Source organism: Eurosta solidaginis, chromosome 3 (assembly GCF_040869045.1).
Source record: "Eurosta solidaginis isolate ZX-2024a chromosome 3, ASM4086904v1, whole genome shotgun sequence".
In the NCBI taxonomy this organism is placed as follows: domain Eukaryota; kingdom Metazoa; phylum Arthropoda; class Insecta; order Diptera; family Tephritidae; genus Eurosta; species Eurosta solidaginis.
This window is the reverse complement of record NC_090321.1, coordinates 229378359-229401506: the sequence shown is the minus strand read 5'-3', so window position 1 is coordinate 229401506 and position 23148 is coordinate 229378359. Positions and strand designations below refer to the sequence as shown.

Sequence of the window (23148 nt, the reverse complement as noted above, 5' to 3'; positions counted from 1 at the left end):
CAATTTTGCATCACAAGTGAGTCTGTTATAGGACGTGTTTGCGCATAATTATGTTCTGTGTGCTTGCGATATTTAAGGAAGTAAGCAGCAAAATTTTCCAAACATAAACATAGCCTAAAAGCATTGTCAGAGTGGCAGCACTTAATCAAAAAATTGTTAGTTTTTGCGAAAGTTTATAACATTTCCGCTATTCCCATAAATATAAGAAATTTTATATGCATTTTTTTTTTTTAATTTAAAAATATTTACGATTAATGTGCTTCTCCTGTAAGTATAATAGCTCAAATTGCAAACGCTTGATTTTAATTCCGCTTTTCCTATCATATTGTTAATAAATTTTAAACACTTCAGCAATTAGCAGTTTTGTTGTTGGGTTGTGTTTTATGAAATTGAATTTTTATTTTTTTGGTTTTTAAATTAAATAGATTTTCTTTTAATTTGCTAAATAATGTCATTTGGGTATAAGAACCCAGTTGAGAGAAAACGTTTTTGAACCGAAACGACCAAATTAAGTAGCTAAAGAAAATAAAATCTGAAGCAAACGTTGTAAAATAATAAGCAACCGCTGCGAAATAAGCAACACTGTTAAAATAATTGATAAGCGTAAAGTCAGAAAATTTGTTATGGTAAGTATATATAAAGTTTATATAAAAATAAGTTAACAACGAAATTATATTTACTAAACAAAGGCTACTACTATTAAAGAATACAACGCTGTATTTAAAATTGTATGAAGGTATCTATATAGTAAGCAGTTTTTAATTTAAATGTATGCAAAAGTTTTTTGCATATACAAATTTTGTTTTCAAGTCATGTCTAATAACATTTGAATTTGACAATAAAATAAAAATCAGCAGCCAAAAAATCGATAACTCATAACAGAGCTGCACTTTAAAGTAGCCATTCACAAAACCAATCCCATATTCTTGATAACGTAGGTATTAATCTTCAGCTAACAAGCGGCGAGTAAGCACTAACTCATACAATGAAAAAGGCACAAAATAGTACTTTTTTTGCGCAAAGCAAAGCCATAATATAGGAATATAGTAGGAAATAATATATGTAATGCATTTTAAGTAGTAAAATCTATTGATTATCTATTGCTACTTAATTTTATTGACGCGTTAAATATATACGATTGAATGGTGAAATGAGTGAAGCGACGGAAATGGAATGGGTAATGAAAGAAACAGAAAAGAAAGAAAATGTATATTAGTGTGCGCATACGAGAGTGAGTTTGTGAGAGTTGTTGGTATTAACGTGGCGCAGCACAGCGCAGAGCAGTTTTTGTTAAATCTCAATTTAAGGTGGATTTAAGATAGGGCTCTTCATTTCATAGCACAATTTTGCCCTCTCAGTTCACACGTATATGATTCGCTCTGTCGTCGTTAATTCAGTTAGTCACCGCTTGGCTCTTGGCGTAGCAACATCTGTGATTGGTATCGGCTGATCGGTATCAAAATATGTATGAATAATTATTAATTACGCACGATCATCGCGATGATTGTGCTCTCACTAATACAGGTGCACTTTCAATTTTGAAGAGCCCTGATTTAAGAATAAACTTGATTCGCAAATATCTATCGTCAGTTATCAAATGCACCCTTAATGCTTATATTATCACATAAATCATTTAAATAACATTTTTATTAATGTGAAAAAGTGAGGGATTTTCTCAATCTAATAAAGGAAAAAATGGGAGAATTGATATAATTCGTGATATTTTTTTCTTTATTGTCTGTAACAAGCCAACCTAATAAAACTGCACTGCGTTTTTTAGCGCACGCAAACAATAGGCGTTTTTTGTCCTAACCCAAATAAGAATGCGTTGCGACAATGCAAAGCATGTGTGCAAACGTCAAATCTAAATGTCGCGCAGAACAAAAATTGGAAATCAAGTTAGATTTTCACGCAGAAAATTCAATTTCGGTTGCTCTCATTAAGTTGTATATGCACGAGACATTTGTGATAGAAAATGACTTGCGTGCGTTTGTATTAGGTTGGCTTGTAAGCCTTCACCAATATAGTGAGAGCGAATATGAGAGTGCATTTATCTCTCGGAGAAAAACTGAGTATATGTTGGTGGTAGTATCTACGCTTTTCAGCGCAATGAAATAAGAAAGCATGTGTTATTATACGATTTTGGTTCAAATATGTGCAAATGCAAATGCGGAAAAATATTTTTCAGGATATCGAAAAAGTTAGTTTATAAAAATTCAGATTACGAGGCTAAGTGGACACGGGTTTTGTTTTCCGAACAAATTCTTTTGGGAGTTTTTGAATATTTATTATTATGCTTTAACGCGTAGTACCCAAGTTTCTAGAAAAAAAAATGGTTTCTATTGATTTTTTGTTAAGTTATATGTTTAAACGTTATTCGAGAATAACGTTTTTGTATGCGAAGATTCGCACAGTTTTTGTTTTCAATTTTATAACGAATAATAGGCGATTCAAAAATTTAGTTTGGCAAAAAATCTGAAAACACTTGATAATGAAAGCTTAGGTTCAGATTTGTAGAGTCGCACGCACATAGGGTATTTGAGTCTAAAAGCTGGCCAAAAGTCGTAACTACAAAATTCAATATAAAGATTATCTGAGTAGTTTTTATGCGTAAGAAAACCCCACTTAATCATACTGGAGAACATTTGATCAAAGGTACCTTCGGATCGCCTGTCACATGAGTTCAACCTTGTACGTTGTGAAAATATTGTTTTTTTTTTTGAAAAAAAAAAAAAAACTAAATAAAGATCAGACCATTGTGGATAAACAAGTGTGATATCTTATCCGTCCACTTCTTGACAGGATATTCAAGATGGCTACTTTTTAGCGTTTTGATAGGTTGTTCAATGTGACGGCGCATAGGCCGGCTGTTTTGGGTTTGATGGTGAATGAGGACAAAACGAAGTACCTGCTGTCATCGAGCAAAGAGTCAGCGCATACCCGCCTTGGCAACCACACTACTGTTGGCAGCCATAATTTCGAAATAGTAAAATACTTCGTTTATTTTGACAATCTCTTGAACGCAAATACCCCAATGGGGGTCGTGCTAATATTGCTTTGGAAAAAACACATTTCTAAATATTTTAGCAATGTCTGGGAACCATAGACGGGAATTGAAATTTAAGCGGTAAACTCATAAAACAATTTATGGTATTGAAACAAAATTTTTATTGTCTCTTGTGTCGTCCTAGTGAGTTTGTTGCTCTGAGCAATATTTTCGCTATATCAAAAGGGAATCAAGATTTTTTTATTTGGCCCACCCTTATCCGTATGCATCTATCGGCTTCGTTGACACTTGACGATCAAGTTTCTTACTTGCAAAGGCTGAAAACTGAAACTGTGATTGTGGTTGTAAGAGTAGAAAATCCCCTAGCGAGCTGGAAATCTGAATTTATAAATCAATGCGCATAAAAAATTTACTGTCAAGCACGATTTGTAATTTGTTTAATACTGATCTCGCTAAATGAAGTATAATCAGTGCGCCACCCGCTGCACTGTGCTGCAAATATTACTGTACCCTAAGAGTGTTGATAGCTTGAAAGTGTGAGTATCTGGGATGTGAAGTGGAGTAATTGGTGTAAAAATTTGGTATTTAGTGGCTAAGGAGCGCGAAAATTGTGGTTTATAAAAAGAGCAGGAAAATTTATCAAAAATGCTTGGAAAAATTGTTTATTTTTGCTTTTGTAAAACAGCTATAATTCTTATAAAACTTCAAGCACTTAACAAATAAAAAAAAGAAATTCATACGCAAAATATACTACAAACTAAAATTCATTAAAATTCAGAAAAGTATGGGGCGAATTTCTCTAAACAGATAAATTAATCTAGGCTTATTTAGTATGTACATAATATAAAAATTTCTATGAGGGAAATGCTTAATGAAGGCAATGTGTGTGAAGAAGAGGAAGCATAGAATATCTCAATACAAACAAAAACGAGCAAACTAGTAGATAAAAAAAGAGAGAGAGAAAGAAAAAAGGGACAAGCGAAAGACATATTTTATTGAGAGTAAAATAATACAAATCCATATAAATTGGCGGGAACAGAGAGGAAAGTAGGCAAAAATATGACTTCCTGTTATTGAGTCTTAATTTGGAATGTAATTTGGTTTTTGAGAGTAAAACGTAAATTTTTCACTCAAAGCGAATAAGTGAAATTGAAGTGAGAAAGAGAACTTAACTCTCCTATTTATAAAGAGAGTAATGTGTGATGAGTTATTTTTTTAAAAATGTTTATGTAACGCAATAGAAAAAGAGGGAATCGGGATAAAAACGGCACAAGGTGAAGGTATTATTTAAAAATTCGTAGACGAAACGACTTAAACGCAAAATTGTAACTGCAAAATTTAAATGCAAAAACGTGTGAAACGCAAAACACAAAACTATGTAACTTAATAAGAGCGAAATTGTATTTAAACATAGCGGACCTGAACTACTCGATATATCTTGCTGCGGCACCGGTAAACCTCCAATACCACTACGTTGTTGCGCCAATTCTTGTTGTTGCAATTGTACACCCAATATCGGCACTGGCACTGGTGGTGGTCGTACACCACGACCGGCACGTTGAGCTGCTGCAACAGCTGTTGCTGCTATCGCTGAAAGGCCACCCGTACTACTGCTACTACCCGGACCGGGACCAGCACCAACACCTGAATTTGCTACATTGCCAATAATACCAGTACGTTCTGGATAGTCGGGCACATTTATTATATTGATATCGGGTTGTTGATCCGTTTTTGTATTACTGCTGCTACTGCCTTGGACGGATTTATCGGCACCGGCGACAATAACACCGGGGCCCGTCGTTGTTGCTGTAATATTCGTGGATTTAATTTCACCAGCTTGTTTGAGTACACGATAAATTTGATCGAAATCGGTAAATTCTGGATGGAAATTATTTGAATTGACAAGGATGAAAGGGTGTGTAGGTAGGTAAATCAAACATTATGAATTTATTGCCAATGCAAGTTGAATTTTGCAAAACAGTTGTGGTGATGTATGATTGATGGTGGGAAGATTTTTCAATACATTTTTTTTTTTTTTTTTTTTGTTTAGACGCAGGTCATGGTTTTTATTGTCGTCGTTTGCCCATGAAGGTAAGCCGAATTTTCGTTGATTTTTGATCAATTGATGGCATGCAGATTTTGAACACGTCATAGAATTTGGTTTAGTAAAATTATTTTGCGTCGATTTTTATGTATAAACCAAAAATGAAATGAACATAAATAGATGAAAATGTTAACACTCTTATAAAATATATATTACAAAATTTAGATGATATACTTTAAATTTCTCTATTTGAATTTTTCCACTTTTGAAGGAATTTTGTTCGGTTTGGGAGAACGTTTGATATTAAGGACATGTTAAAGAAGTTTTATTTTGGCGTATTTTTAATTGTTCAACGAGATTTAAGTTTAATAATTTTAATCTAAAAACTTTATATGGATTATGAAATAAAATAAGTAGAAAGCTAGTTATTTTTGTCAATCTATGTGTTTTTTTCTATTAGAACTAAGTATGACTTGCTATTTATCTCGAGGAAAATAGGAAACGTCTCACTCTAAGCTATAAATAAACCTGAAAAAACTTAGATACTTTGCATAGAGATATATTCATAGATAGTTTTCAACTAATTATTTGGCTTGCTTAAATAAAATGTCAATTGGTAACCTTCAATGATGTGTTTAAGGCCTATGTGGGAACAGCGTCAATTTTTAACCCCTAAAAGTTTTTGAATGTGACATACAAAAGTACATAATGTAATTGTCTATAAAATAAGGTGATTGTACAAATTGCCGTCTAATGTTTAAAATAAAATTATAATTGTTTCTATATTTATAAGGTAAATAAAATTTTTTTATGTCTTCTATTTCGCAGTTGCCCTAAAGTATTAGTACTACTTTTAATAAAACTGTACAAGGAATAATTTGAACTCTCAAACCATGGTATTTTAGCGAATCACTGAACTATCGAATAAACAAACGTAAATGTTCTGCTTTTATGCTCACAGATGTCTATGGCCTATACTAAGCAGGATCTAGACATTTTGCGATCAACTTTCTCGATTGTTTGCTTACTTATTGCTCGTTTCTGTATCTCATATTGAGTATTCCCTTCTATGTATATGTGTGTATTTGGTTGAGTAATATGCGCTGTTCATCTCTACATCTCATATTCTCTGTTTTCTTATACGTATATGTGTGCGTGACTGTTTTCTATTTAGTCCGTTTGCTTTACTGTTGCTGTTGTCTAGCATTAATTATTAGCGGCATAGTGACGTATCGAAACTGCTAATATTCATATATTCAACATCGTATCTGCTAGGCTCAATGGAAGCATGGTATGCCAAACTCTGTTTTTCCGCAATCATTTTTCCAAGTTTTCAAGAAAATTTCTTAATTCAAGAAAATTTCTTAATTTTTTCTTCGATAATCCGTAAATAAGAAAATATTTTTGAAATGCGGATTTTTTTTCGAGTCCTAGAACTATCTCTAGGGGTTCAGGACAAGATGAAAGCAGGTAATAAAAGAAAAACTTGAAAATTTAAGAGCCAAGAGTGTAGTTGTGAAGATCTAAATGATCTATTGCGGATTTATTGTAGATTAGTGCATGTGTAAAAGTGGTATAAGAACACAAAAAATCAAAACATCGAACTTGGGTTGTTCGACTTAGGAACGCCAGTTTACTCTGAGTTTACTAGTGGATGTTATATGAAAAGCTTCGGAAGGGCTTAACGTGCAGAAAGAAGTTCAACTAGGAAATTTGAAGCGCTTATTAGGAGAAATATATCCTAGAGCACCAAATTGAAGATTTCGTGTTAAGGCCAATAAGTGTTAGTTAGCGTTAATTTGACAATGTTAAAAAGACCATTTATGTTGCCGGATTCTTTAGCTGCATATTTTGAACCTTCATTCAAAATGTCTCATAACTATACTTGAAGATAATAAGTTCAATAAACATTGTTTACAGAAATACTGACGTATTTCTTTGGGCTAGTATCGACCAAATAGCCTGCTGACCTCTCCCTGGAGTACTATTTTAATTTTTCTTTTGTCGATGGACAAAAAGACCAACTATGATAACATCATCGCCCTTTTGATGTGAAAATTGTAAATCCCGAAAGTGACCTCGTTTGTTTGAAAATATTATTCCATGAATTATTTTAGGTCTGCTTATTTTAGTCGCTTAATTTATTCATGTTTTACCATCGCTTTAAGTGGCGAAGACGAATTTATCTATTCAAAACCTCGGTGAGCAAAATTCCACAGAAAACGATGACAAAGTGCGGCAACCCACTGTGGTGACATCATTTCATATCAGATGTTATAGTGTCAGCAAAAGTCAAGCAGTTAATATGGCAACAAAGCTCACGGTGTTTGACAAATTTGGTGACTAGATGTCTAGTTTAGACTTTTGACTCTAGATTGCATTCACCCTACATTAAAACGAATGTTTAAGTGATATCACATCGTCATATCACGTTGTGCTATGTCACATCTGTACCTATACACGTTGCATTACTTACATTTTTGGCACCCGATTATGAGGCCAGCTATCGCAAATATCACAAACTGAAGTTACTATGCATAAATTTTTAAAATTGGCATAGCATTAAATAATGAACTTTCTCTTAACTTGATTTTACATTTTTTGTTCTTGTAAATTGACTGATAAAAATCAGAGTACACAATAGGTTTAACATCTATGTCAGATTTTTGAGTCTAATTTCTTAAGCTTTCGAAACTCAAATCGTTGGATATGTCATTCCTAGGGTGTTCGAGTAAGACCTTTACTTATTGGGACTCTGAACTTAGCCTGTAATTAACTCCAAAGTCTCATAGGATTATCGCAAAGTACGTAGCATATTTTTATCATTTAAGAATGGAATGGAATACCATGCATTTTCACAGAGAGATTGCATTCTTAAAAATTCGCTCATGCTTAAGGGCAAGCAAGTAGTGGCAATAGTGTGCTCTTCTTCACATAAATGTATACCATATGATATACTACTGCATATATTTTTAGTTTTACGCTTTTCTCTCTCAATAAGCTACATGGTAAAAGAATTAACAAAGGGGTTCTATGATAATTTTGGAAGTTTTAAATTTGTAAATAGTATCATCTGACTAAAGGTGCATTCATGTCGAAGTTTTATGCTAGCATCACTAGTTGTGTTCCGTGACACTCAAGGATTACACCACAGCTTCAATGTAAACACTAGACGCTGTTAGCATTCATTATTATGACTTTAACATGAGCACACCCTTATGTTTATGTAATGTACGAGTATGTGTATATCTAATCTGGATTAGTTCCCAACTATTTCGTTTTGCCTTGTAAAGTGCCTTCGAGCTTAGTAACGTGAAAGTCTTATAAACCAAGCAATATTATAGATTTGTTCTAACAACTTTTATTAATATTTACAAACAGTCAGGGTAACATCATATCTAAATTCTTAAGCAACAATTTCAAATTAATAACCTTCAATTAATGATCACAGTAGAACAATTAGTTTCTAAATTAACCCAGACTATTTGGGGTTTTCCTTCAAGTTTTTAGGAGTATATAAATTATATTTGATAGATTGTATGCATTTTTGTTATTGTACTGTTTTTGTTCCTAATTGTGTGCACTCCGTATTGCATAATCAATGAATACAATAGCGAAAATAATAACGTGTTAAAAAAGGAACAATACAAAAGTTTATAAAATGGCGCTTATTAAACGAAACCCAGTAAGAAAGAAAAGCCGCAAGTATTTACAGTTTTTACTGTATTTCTCTGTAGTGTGAGATTGATTTTCCAAAGCTATACAGAGTGGAATAGCTTTGGATAGTTTATTGCTGAAAATTATCAGCACTACAAACTTCTTCTTTATGACAAAGATTGAGAAATAATAGTCAGTTTAAAGGCACACAAAGCAAAGATAAAACACTGAAAGAACGAGGCTGGGTATATTAACTGAAAGTTCTGTTAATGTTTATCCAACGCAAATAGCTGCTGAAACAACTTCGCACAAATTGTTGGTTTAATAGAAAAATTGTCATCACAAGTTATAGATCTTTGAACTCCATCATTGCTACTGTCAATATAAATATATTTACAAAAACTGTTCAAATAACAGATTTCTGTCAATATTAGATTAACAGTGATCAGAGATTTCTGTTATACCATGTTCATAAAAGCAAAGCAGTAAGGGCCGTGAGCGTAAGTTTCCCTTTAAAATTAGCTGATGCATTTGCTCAATATTAACAATTGCTCATTGTTCAAATGACAATCAAAATTAGTTCTTTTAACAGAAAAGTCAGTGGATTGATTGATATTTTGTAATTTTTACAGAATATCGTTAGCTTGAGACCAACAGTTTCTGCTCTGCGTAAATGGCAAATTTCTTCTCTTGAAAAAATATTCGGTTGAATTAATGATAATGCGAACAATTTTTATGAATATCGGTTAATTCAAAAGCTTTAAAGCCGGATAGTTGATTTTACTAGCGTAATTTCATTCAGTGTAATTTTAAATTAGTGATACGCAAATATAGTGTTAAGAACTTCATTTAAGTAAGCAAGTACACACAACGTTATTCATTTAAAACAAATTTTATTCAATAGCCATAAAGCGATCCCTTTTTTATTTCTTAAATATAGCCTCAATGAGTTTCATTTCAGTGACTCTCAGAGCTATTTAGGAAAGTGGTTACCAAATGGTTCAAACGTTTCAAAAACGGAAACATGCTATAATTTATCTTGCCATAATTGCAAAAGCTTGTGCTACAACAACAACAACAACAGCAACACACATGCCGCATCACTTTAAAAGTCACAACAGACAAAATATAAAAGCATAAGGTCACAAAATTTTATAAAAGTCGAGAAATCTCGAAGTCATGGCAGCTTCGGGTATTAAATTCCTCATTTTTTTTTTTTCAAAACTGTTTACTCAAAAAATTCAGAAAATTGTATGTTCCAAATTATCGATTTTGAGATTTGTATGAATTAAGCGGAGATTGCCCTCACTGCTCTTGAAAGTATTAAAACATTTATTTGAAGTAATTTTTAATTTTTAAAATTTATTTCATTATTTGGGAAAATTTTAAACAACGTGACATCAGGACGGACAAGGCGACAGCTGTTTCGAGTTTAACCCTAGTGAGATAACGCACGTCTGTAACACGTACGTCGTTTTAATTTTGCTCTCAGTCTCCCACAATCGTAATGAGAAAACAATCTCATTCTCAGTTTTCTTAGCTTCCATTACCGGCTTGTCTGTGGGTTGTGTTTTTCAGTAGTAACATTTTTGTTTGCTGAAATATATACGATTGTTTTTCAAAAATATGTCTAAGAGAAGTATAGTTATCTTTTAAGTGACTACAAATTTTATATGTAATTTTTGCGTAAAATGGTAATTTTAGCTAATATTTATTTAAGTATAGTTTAAAACTGTTAATTCATTCAATTGAAGTACAAAAAATGTATTTTTTTTATTTATTTTTTTTTGCTATAAACTGAGGTCCTTCGAAAAAGACTGATTTTTGTAAAGTCCAAGACAAGTCAAACTTAATTTTTAATATATTAAAAAAACAATATTTTTCTTCAAAAACCATTTAAAACAAGTGAATATATATCAATTAAATGATTAAAAAAAAAAACAAAAAAATGAAGGTTTTGTATATCTTTAGGGTTCTTAAACTTGAACATGTCTCTCAGACGTACGTTATCTTTATAGGGTAAAAAATAGCGTTATCTTTCTAGGGTTAAGTTTTTTTTTTCAAAATTATTAAAAGTAGCAAAAACAGGATTTGATAATACAATGGATTTCGCCGAGTGGTTGAAATTCAACCACTGCTGACGGTATTAAATCTTCACTTTCTTTTAATTTTACCTCCCTTCCTTACTTTTACAATCCTTTCCTCTTTCTAAATTATTAAACTTGCATTTCTCGTTTTTTTTTTTTGTAAACAATTTGTATATCAGCAAAGAAATTACACATTTACTCATATTGGCTGACTCTCGCGCTATACTTCCGACAAAATATCTAATAGCTGTGTAGTACCACATTCTTCGTTCATTTGCTCGCGAGAGCACATCTGAGTTCATTTGCATGAAGCCTGCTGCAATATCAAACTCATGTAACGTCCATAGTGTGAGTCTAAACATTCTCATAGTTTAAATACGTGTTTGCCATTGGTGGAGGTACCATTTTTAAAATAATTTGTCTAGCGAATATGTCTAACGCTATGTCTAACATTTTTGAAATGTGTTATTGGCACGCACTTCTTCCTGAGAGGACCTGTCGATCCATATGCGATTCTTTATACCTTAGATTAAAGGTTTAGCTTTAAAAGAAGAGCGAAAATTAAATTTTTTTTGTCTACTTGCAGAGAGTTTGCGGCTCCTCTAATTGTTCTTCTTTTAGGCTATAAGATAGTAAGCTTTGTAATTGGGTTAACTGTGTTTGTAGTAAGCGTACTTTTCGATTTTACTAGGAGTTAAATAAATAACAAATAACAAGCTACAAATAAATGCTTGATTATGAGATGAGTTTAGCAACATAATAAATATAACAAAGATGTACTAATTTTTGGTCATTGTCATTTAAACATGCTAAATATGTAAAACGGAATATATGAAAGATAAAAAACAAAAAAAAACAAAAAACATTGCAATCTAGCCTTCAATCGTTATAGCCAATATTTGGTAAACATATTCGATTTTCGCACCAAAATTGAAAAAAAAAAAAGAAAAAAAAAAACAGTTAGGTTTAAATATTAACTATTTAAACATAAGCACAAACATATAAATATATTTAATTAATGCCAACTAAAACAAGCACATGATTGCATTTAATATGCATTTATATATTAATTAATTCTATAAACATTTGCTTATTTATGTGGCTATAGATTAATTTGTTGTCATGTGTTTGTATAAATATTTTATATTTTACATTTACAAACTAATTTTGTGATTATGTTGGAATAAATACTTTTTTTAATATTTTATTCATTCCTTGTTTAAACCAATTCATTTACTATATTTGCCATTTGTGTAATAAGTACCTAGGCAGCATAACAACAAAAACAAAGCCAAAAAAATATACTAATTGCAATTATTCACTATAGATAATTATGTATATATATATATATAGAGGATTTTGTATTTTTTTTTTCAAACTTTTTTTTTTATTTCGTATATACCTAATTGTGCAATGCGATCGATGAATGGCACTTTTTGGCGAAATTTTCTATTTCCTATTAATTGATTTGAGTTTGGTGATGCACACATTGCATCTTTTTCATCAGGTGACGTTTGATGTTGTTGTTGTAATTTTGATTTTGTTACAAGTGGCGGTGGCGGCGTTGGTGCCCTTATGCCATCCTCAGTAGATCCTTGAATTATGCAATTTTGGAGTTTGTTGTTCAAATATATTTTTTTGTAAGAAATACGCCCAGTTTTAAAGAAAATTATTTCGGTGGATGAGTGGAATATCTTTCTTGTTTGCCAGCTCGAATATGTCCTAACTCAGAGTTTAATTGAAAAATACCTGTTTTAAGAAATCGGTTTTTCTAGCAGTTAGATTGAGAGATTGCATTTAACAGTAAACCAGAGAAAGCATCTCGGTTTATCCCGCGGATAGCAACCGATTTCCAAAAACCAAAGAGGGCTTTGTTTGTTTTTGTATTTTTTCGTCTTTATCTGTGATTAATTTTCTTTTCAAATGTTTTCTTACAATCACAGGGATCACAGTATGGCTACACTCGGTGTATGTGAGATTTTATTGACGGCCCAGTTCAACCTATCACCGAGTTCATGAGTGTGATTTATTGTCTATGGGTTTTTAAAAAATTTTCTTTTGCGACCATAAAAGGTTTTGGGATGTGTTACTCTCTATTTTTGTTGTTGTTGTTATAGCGGGGAGGGATCTTTCCTTAGTTGTAGGTCTTCTCACTGGTCATGTTTGTATTGGACCGCTTGCGGAAACGATTGGCGCTCCACTTAATGATTATTGTAGAAGCTGCGGCAACGAAGAGGAGCCTGAAACTGTTAGGCATCTACTCTGTGAATGTCCAGCGCTCGGTAGAAGAAGGCAACGTTTTATTGCAAAATGTTTCTCGTAGATCTGACTGATATAGCTGAGGTCAATGCACGACGCTTAGTTAGCTTCACAAACTCAACGAAGTGGTTTGATTAGGAGAGTAGGAACAAATCCGTGTGGTTTCACAATGGGCCTATAAAGGCCTAAGTGTGCCACTCCGATGTGGACGGCAGCCAGTTGAACCTAACCTAACCTAACATATAGCGTTAAAGACCTACCCCACAGGCTTTGGGGAGTTTTGGTGACGTTGATGGTCCGTTGCGGATATAGGTCCGGTATGTTCCAGTAGCCAGCATCCATATCTATGGTACAAGCCCGACCATCTTGAGAACGATTTAGTATGACCAAATTTAAACTGCTGAGCCATACCGCCTCCACCCCCTATTTCCATGAACTTGCGGTCGTCAGATCTTCACCAACTAGAGAAGAAGATTCGCCAAGAGTGAGGTTGTCGACAGGGATGGAGAAGATATAAATTGCGCTACACAACCCCTTAATAATTTGGGTAGTTTATTCGCCTCTTGCAACAGGCATACATGCCGAAAGTACATTCTAAGGCCCGTAAACCATCTTTTGATCTGTTAGAATTAACATGATGTAAATTTAACTTAAAATTTATAAAAAGGTCTGCAAATAATTGTTATTCCACAAAATTTAAGCCAGAAACACTATACTACGTCCGGGCTTTATATCTTTGAGACCATGCGGGACTATTTCTAGAAAGTAATTTGAAAGTTTTTGACGACCTTTGTTATATATAATTTGCTGTTGTTCTGCTGGCTCGAGGTCTTAATAAAATGCCATTGTTTTTTTATACCAACATATTTCGGTTACTCCACGGTAACCATCTTCAGGGTAAAATTCAATTTCACGTCCTTCCTGGTTTAAACTCCGCGTCACAAAGGAAGGACGTGAAATTGAATTTTACCCCGAAGATGGTTACCGTGGTGTAACCGAAATATATTGGTATTAAAAACAATTGCATTTTATTAAGACCTGGAGCCAGCAGAACAACAGCAAATTATATTTCTAAAAAGTTTTTAAGATCATTTCTAGACTGTTCGGGGAAAGGTTGAACTGGCCGGCTAATAAGGAGCACACATAGACTGAACATAGTGTTCGGGGATAATTTTCCAATTATTTTCTCAATCAAATTTTTTGTGTTACTGCTGGAATCATTCCGAGACTATATTGGGGAAATTTCGTGAATATTTTGTATCATTTAGTTCTTTTCTAGGTACTAGTTCGATATGATTTTGGGAAGGTGTTTGTTAACATTTCGAAACTATTTTGGGAATATGTCGAAACCAATTTCAACATCATTGAATCATTCCGGATCCATTTCGAAATAATTTAAAGATCAAGCTAGCACTTATATCAGGATCATTTGGAAACTATTTTGGAATCATTTGGCAGGGTTTGTAGAAATATATTCATGAATATGAAAAGTTTTGGGGCTGTTATTAAAATCGAATTGGTATAGTATTATCGACGTGAAATCGACTTGTTATCGATTAAAACCCTTATCGAAGAGTTATCTGTAAACTATGGGCGAATAATCGACGTGCTATTGGTTTATAATCAAGAATTTAAAGAATATTTATATATAGAATCTATATTTGTTTTCAAAAAATATGAAAATATGAAAAATATGTCGATTTATAATCCATGCTTTCGAAATCGTTGTTTTTCGGCAACTTTACGATAACAAATGGATTTTCGATAGATATATTTCGATAAAAAATCGATACTTTTTCTATATTTTTTGAACTAAGAAAAAATATATCGTAACTAATTACAAAAAGCTGTTGTTAAGGCCTTGAGCTCGATCCGAACCCACTATCTTACAAATCAATAAGCTGAGAAAACAACACATAATTGTTTTTATTTGGACAACAAAACGATAGTTTTTCGGTGATATATCGATGTTTTTTTCGATAAATTTTTGATATAATTCGATTAGCCATCGATAGCGTTTGCTATAGATAACAGATTTATAGCTCTTCGATAACAAATCGCTAATTCCCCTATACGTCGCCGATAACACAACGAAAGAAAATTAAGAACAACCCGATAAAATGATAAATGCAAGGCGCGATCACCGCCGAAAACATTTTTCTTTGTGGGAAGCTTTTCATGGCAGAAATGTACTCGGAGTGCTTGCCAAATCAGCCAAATGAGAGTTCATTAAATAGCTGTTTGAAAAAATTGCTTTTGCGAACTATTTTGCGATGTCCTGTATGAACTGAAATTAACGGAAATTGTACTTAGCTACAGCGTTTAAAAAAATGTAAGCTAGAACGTTTTTCAGCTAAAATCTGAGTTAGGCTATTATTCGATAAGTGGGCTGTGTTAAAAAAAAAATTAAAAAAAAAAACTTTATTAAATCTAATGTAATGTAATTCTTCAAACATATTCTTATATAGAAAGTTTTTTCAAAGTTTGTCAATATATTTTCCACTCAGCCATCTATTCGTAACCATACACCAATGTATAACAAAACAAAAGAAAAAATATATCGTTTGTTGTTTGGTTTGTCTTTTAAAATATTTTAATGTTTTTCCGTTTTATTATTGTAAAAAGCAAAAATAAGAAAGTAAAAAAAGATAAAAAATAATGATGAAAATCTATTTGGTTTGCATTTCGAACAAAAATTACTATCAAACACAATCCCAAGAAACGATATACAAATAGTGTATTATATATTGCCCTTTTCCTATATCTTTTTTATCGAATTTTTACGAGTAATTTCTACGAAACTTATATGAGAATCTAGCGTAGCTGCCCCAAATGCACTCCAAAAATGTCCAGTCACATCAATCAATGCCAAATTAAACTGCCAAAATTGATTTGTTTCCTATTCGTCAAGCTACACTCAATTCATTGCTGTGCAAAATGCATAAATGTAAGTACATCTTATATGTATGTATTGTAGTGTATATGGCGCCCTGGATGTACAAAAATATGAAATAAAAAGAGTAAAAAAACAAAATTTGCTAAAGAGCAAAGTTTGTGTATGCAGGAAAATGGCAATCAACTAAAGAAACACAACACAAAACTCAATCAAAGTTGTAAAGAAGGAATTCGTAGAATCATCGCATTTATATTACAGCCTTTCGTGAATAGATCAATTTATTTTTTATTATTTATGATTGATAGGCTGCTTGGCTTACATTTGTGTTGAGTTTTTACAAGATTTCATTCTGGATTATTAAAGTCTTTTTTAACAAGATATATTTAAGTCTTTCCAATTCAAATCAACCAATGATAAGTATTAAGTATCGACATAAGTTGTAACCACAACGGCCAAAAGATCAATTGGCGTTGTGAGCACTTCAAATGGCCATAAGATCAGTTGGCCTTATGGAAATATAAAATGAGCATAGGTTGAACTGGCCGGTCCATGAGGACCTCACATAGACTGATTGAGTCCGTAGTGAGCATAAAATCAATTATAATTTATGTTTGTGTTTCTGACGATTTTGGGTAAAAGACCATAATTATGTACAGCAATTTAACGTCAGCACAAAAACATTAAAAATGCGTAAGATGGTTTGGAAGTTAAGTTGAATACGTGCTCCTTGTTTCAAAGGAAACCTAACCGCCCCAAATTTTAATACAATTTTTGAACAAGTTTAAAAAGTTAATTGAATTTATGGCCTTATAAAATGGTCATAGCTCCAATTGACCTTGTGCTCATTTTAAGTCAATCGACTTTATGATTGTTGCCCAAATTTAACCCTACCATTTTCACTCAAACTATTTAGTTGACTCAATATATCTGCTTATGTCATTCATGGAACATTTTGATACCACTAAAAAAACTCCACCGGGTTAAGGGGCTTAGAATATATTCTAGGTAGGTATGTCTGTCGTAAGAGGCAACTAAATGCCAACTTGATTCAAGGGGTTATGTAGTTCAACACTTTCAAAAGGTTTCCAGCGCAATCTATAGCTTTTCAACCCCAATTGCCAACCTCATGTACTCGTGGTGAATCTTACTTCTTTAGCAGCCGAGGCTCTGCGGCCCCAATTTTCTCATGGATCTAGAGGGTGGGTGGACGTTATGGCCTAGAAAGTTTGATGTGGCCATACTAAATCGTTCCCGAAATGGTCGGTGCTTGTTACCAGAACGTACCTGATCTGTATCCGCCAAAGACCATCAACATTGATAATACTCCCCAAAATTTTCGGGGAGTGTTCTTACCGCTACAAAAACAACACCATACCACCCATAAACATCACAAATATTTTATTTCATCATTATCGTCAGTAATTGACGCTTAACCGCCTAAGCGATTTTGGCCGTTCGCGATAACTGTTTCGGAGTACCAAGGACCAAGGCTTCCTACACACCAAGGGGAGTCAGGTCTCCTTCCCTTCTCTACTTCGAACCAGTGGTATCAACTGAAATATTTTATTGGCCGGAGCGTCTTCATCAATTCGCATAACATGACCTAGCCAGCGAAGCTTTTGGTTTTTTATTCGCTGTATTATCATCATATGTGCGTAAAGCTTATGCAGCTTATCATTATAACTTCTTCAATATGCGCCGTCGGCATCACATAGGCCCACAAATCTTATGTGGAAGTTTTTTCTCGGGAACTCTAAGTACTGTGCCTTCTTCTCTCAACGCCGTCCATGATTACGAGCCGCAGATTAGGACAGGTATGATAAGCGACTTGTAGTGCTTGATTTTGGTACTACTTCTAAATTGTCTAATTAGTTCAAAGTAGCACTTGTTGGCAAAAGTTATTCTCTTTTTGATTTCTAAGTTGAAATTATTTTTGCTGGCTTCCAAATAGATGAAATCCTTCACAGTCTCGAATTTATATCTGCCACCAGTGACGTGGCTGCCTCAACCCAGCGGGTCAGGGGGTTAGAATATACCCGCGGTAGGTATGCCTGTCGTAAGAGGCGACTAAAATACCGGATTGGCCAGAAGGTTTAATGTGGCCATATAAATCGCTCCCGAGATGGTCGGGCCAGCACCTTAATGATGCTGTGTTACCGGAGCGTACCGGATCTGTAAACGGCAAAGGACCATCACATCGATCACTCCCTAACCCTTCGGAGAGCAACCGTATCTCTACAACAACAACAACAACGTGGCTGCCTAGGCACGAATACGCCGATTTTTTCTTGAATGCCAGAAAGTGCTTCATCTTGTGTTCATTTACCGCAAGACTCACTTTATTTTCTTGCCCCTCTGTTTCAATAAATAAAAGAAAAGTAGGTAAACATTTTTAAATAATCTATTTATTAAAAAAAATGTTTGTTTTTCGCAGACATTTGTTTTGTCCTTCGCACCAGTGATCGATTTGAGTTGGATTGACTCGTAATTTTTAAGTGTTTTCCTATAAAATATTTTTTATCGGTATATCTCAACCCAATACGCCGTAATATGTATTGAGTATGGCCAATGCAATTTCTTTAATGACACTTAAACACAGTAAATAAAGCAAACGACGAACAAAAGCAAGAAGGCTTAGAAGGAATTGAAGAAGGAATTGAAATGAAATATGTGCATTAAGCTGGGTTGATGTGCATGGACGAAAGTTAAACCATATCGCGCCATCGATTTTTGATAGGTTTTGGGCTCAGGAAAAAAAAGTTCCACTAAGCATACCCAAAAAAATAATTTTCGAGCCTGCAAAATTTGAGTTTTTTGACTTTTTTTCTTTGATTTTTAAGGTTTTTTCATGACCTACTTAAAAAATTTTCATTTGATTTTAAAATTTTCATGTATACCCTGTCCAACTCCAAATTGTCCTCTAAAAACTTTGACGATAACAGTTTTTTGAAAAAGAAAAATATTTTTTGGGTTTTGAGGAGTGTTTGGTGAAAAAATTTATTTTTTCACCATTTTTTTTTAAGAGTTTATTCAGAAACGTGCAAAAGTGTTGCCGATGAAAACGAATTTGTCCGTAGCTCCTATCCCACTTAAAATTATGCGATAAAAACGTTGGCATTAACAGTTTAAAAAAAAATTTTTTTTTTGTTTATTGGGACTTGTTTTGGTCGAAATCGATTTTTTTCATTTTCAAGGCTCCAAATCATTTGTTATGTATATCTTTCCATTAGACCCACCAATAAGTATACCAAAATGATCAGGGGACGAGCTGAGTTGATTTAGCCATTTTCGTCTGTCCGTTTGTTTTAACGCAAACTAGTCCCTCAATTTTTGAGATATTTTGATGTTAGAATTAGGCAGAAATAGGGCAGAAATGACGAAAACCCTCTTACTGAATAATGGGTTGTATGGGAGGTGTATGCTATAGTGGGCCCATCCGGTTGATTCCGCCAAATGTCAAATCCCCCATCAAAATATGCCTGCTTACCAAATTTCATCAAGATATCTCAAAAATATAGGGATTAATTTGCGTTCAAACAAACGGACAGACGGAAAGACGGACGGACAGACGGACATGGCTAAATAAACTCAGCTCGGCCCCTGATCATTTTGGTATACTTATTATTTACGTATACATAAAAAATGATTTGGAGCCTTGAAAATGAAAAAAATCGATTTCGACCAAAACAAGTCCCAAACACCAAAAAATTTTTTTGTTTTAAAAACTGTTAATGCCAGCGTTTTTATACTCAGTTGAGCAGAGCTCACGGAGTATATTAACTTTGATTGGATAACGGTTGGTTGTACAGGTATAAAGGAATCGAGATAGATATAGACTTCCATATATCAAAATCATCAGTTTCGAAAAAAAATTTGATTGAGCCATGTCCGTCCGTCCGTCCGTCCGTCTGCCCGTTAACACGATAACTTGAGTAAATTTTGAGGTATCTTGATGAAATTTGGTACGTGGATTCCTGGGCACTTATCTCAGATTGCTATTTAAAATGAACGATATCGGACTATAACCACGCCCACTTTTTCGATATCGAAAATTTCGAAAAACCGAAAAAATGCGATAATTCATTGCCAAATGCGGTTAAAGCGATGAAACTTGGTAGATGTGTTGACGTTATGACGCAGAATAGAAAACTAGTAAGATTTTGGACAATGGGCGTGGCACCGCCCACTTTTACAAGAAGGTAATTTAAAAGTTTTGCAAGCTGTAATTTGGCAGTCGTTGAAGATATCATGATGAAATTTGGCAGGAACGTTACTACTATTACTATATATGTGCTAAATAAAAATTAGCAAAATTGGATGAAGAACACGCCCACTTTTTAAACAAAATTTTTTTAAAATTCAAATTTTAACAAAAAATTTTATATCTTTACTGTATATCAGTAAATTAAGTCAAAATTCAACTCCAGTAATGATATGATGCAACAAAATACAAAAATAAAAGAAAATTTTAAAATGGGCGTGGCTCCGCCCATTTTCATTTAGTTTGTCTAGAATACTTTTAATGCCATAAGTCGAACAAAAATTTACCACTCCTTCTCAAATTTGGTAGGGGCATAGATTCTATGACGGTAACTGTTCTCTGTGAAAATGGGCGAAATCGGTAGAAGCCACGCCCAGTTTTTATACACAGTCCACCGTCTGTCCTTCCGCTTTGCCGTTAACACAATAACTTGAGCAAAAACCGATATATCTTTACTAAACTTAGCCCACGTACTTATCAGAACTCACTTTATCTTGGTATAAAAAATGGCCAAAATCCGGCCATAACCACACCCACTTTATCGATATCGAAAATTTCGAAAAATGAAAAAAATGACATAATTCTATACCAAATACGAAAAAAGGGATGAAACATGGTAACTGGATGTGTTTATTGACGCAGAATATAACTTTGGAAAAAACTTTGTAAAATGGGTGTGACACCTACCATATTAAGTAGAAGAAAATGAAAAAGTTCTACAAGCCGAAATCAACAGCCCTTGGAATCTTGGCAGGAATACTGTTGGTGGTATTGCATATATAAATAAATTAGCAGTACCCGACAGATGATTTTCTGGATCACTTGGTCCACATTTTGGTCGATATCGCGAGAACGCCTTCACATATACATCTATGGGCCACTCGCTTTTAAAACCCTCATATCGTACAAACACATTCTAGAGTCACCCCTGGCCCACCCTAATGGCGATATCTCGAAAAGGCGTCCACCTATAGACCGAATGCCCACTCCCTCTTAAAATGCTCAGTAACACCTTTCGTTTGATACCCATATCGTACAGACATTCTAGAGTCACCCCTGGCCCACCATAATGGCGATATCTCGAACAGGCGTCCACCTATAGACCTAATGTCCACTCCCTCTTAAAATGCTCAGTAGCACCTTTCGTTTGATACCCATATCGTACAAACACATTCTAGAGTCACCCCTGGCCAACCCTAATGACGATATCTCGAAAAGGTGTCCACCTATAGACCTCATACCCACTCCCTCTTAAAATGCTCAGTAACACATTTCGTTTGATACCCATATCGTACAAACATTCTAGAGTCACCCTTGGTCCACCTTTATGGCGATATCTCGAAAAGGCGTCCACCTATAGAACTAAGGATTACTCCCCTTTAAAATACTCATTACCACCTTTCATTTGATACCCATATCGTACAAACACATTCTAGAGTCACCCTGGCCCACCCTAATGGCGATATCTCGAAAAGGCGTCCACCTATAGACCTAATGCCCACTCCCTCTTAAAATGCTCAGTAACACCTTTCGTTTGATACCCATATCGTACAAACATTCTAGAGTCACCCTTGGTCCACCTTTATGGCGATATCTCGAAAAGGCGTCCACCTATAGAACTAAGGATTACTCCCTTTTAAAATACTCATTACCACCTTTCATTTGATACCCATATCGTACAAACACATTCTAGAGTCACCCCTGGCCCACCCTAATGACGATATCTCGAAAAGGCGTCCACCTATAGACCTAATGCCCACTCCCTCTTAAAATGCTCAGTAACACCTTTCGTTTGATACCCATATCGTACAAACATTCTAGAGTCACCCCTGGCCCACCCTAATGGCAATATCTCGAAAAGGCGTCCACCTATAGACCTAATGCCCGCTCCCTCTTAAAATGCTCAGTAACACCTTTCGTTTGATACCCATATCGTACAAACACATTCTAGAGTCACCCCTGGCCAACCCTAATGACGATATCTCGAAAAGGCGTCCACCTATAGACCTCATACCCACTCCCTCTTAAAATGCTCAGTAACACCTTTCGTTTGATACCCATATCGTACAAACATTCTAGAGTCACCCTTGGTCCACCTTAATGGCGATATCTCGAAAGGGCGTCCACCGATAGACCTAAGGCCCACTCCCTCTTAAAATGCTCAGTAACACCTTTCATTTGATACCCATATCGTACAAACAAATTCTAGAGTCAGCCCTGGTCACCTTTATGGCATTATCCCTAAATGGCGTCCATCCATAGAACTATGGCCTACTCTCTCTTAAAATACTCTTTAATACCTTCCATTTGATACACATGTCATACAACCACATTCCAGGGTTACCCTAGGTTCATTTTCCTACATGGTGATTTTCCTTATTTTGTCTCCATAGCTCTCAACTGAGTATGTAATGTTCGGTTACACCCGAACTTAGCCTTCCTTACTTGTTATCGCATGATTTTAAGTGGGATAGGAACTATGAGACAAATTTGTTTTTATCGGTAACACTTTTGCACGTTTCTGAAGAAACCCTTAAAAAAATGGCGAAAAAATAAATTTTTTCACCTAAACACTCCTCAAAACCCAAAAAATATTTTTTTTTTTTTCAAAAAACTGTTATCGCCACAGTTTTTAGCGGACAATTTTGAGTCGGGCAGGGTATACATGAAAATTGTATAATCAAATGAAAATTTTTTAGTAGATCATGAAAAAAACCTTAAAAATCAAAAGAAAAAAAGTCAAAAAACTCAAATTTTGCAGGCTCGAAAGTTGTTTTTTTGGGTATGCTTAGTGGAACTTTTTTTTTCCTGAGCTTAAAACCTATCGAAAAATCGATGGCGCGATATAGGTTAATAAATCGACCTAGCTTAGCGTGCATAGCCAATGTCAATTGCATTCATTCGACTCTAATACCCTCTTAATACAACTCAATATGT

General features: G+C 34.2%; 1 protein-coding gene across 1 annotated transcript in view; it reads right to left on the bottom strand.

Annotated features, from left to right (window-relative positions):
* Stacl (Stac-like) overlaps nt 1-23148 on the bottom strand; it is a 765750-nt gene that overhangs the window by 105377 nt on the left and 637225 nt on the right. Inside the window, 1 exon segment of the mRNA XM_067775429.1 lies at nt 4427-4885. Within this exon segment, the coding sequence (XP_067631530.1) occupies nt 4427-4885 (459 nt within the window).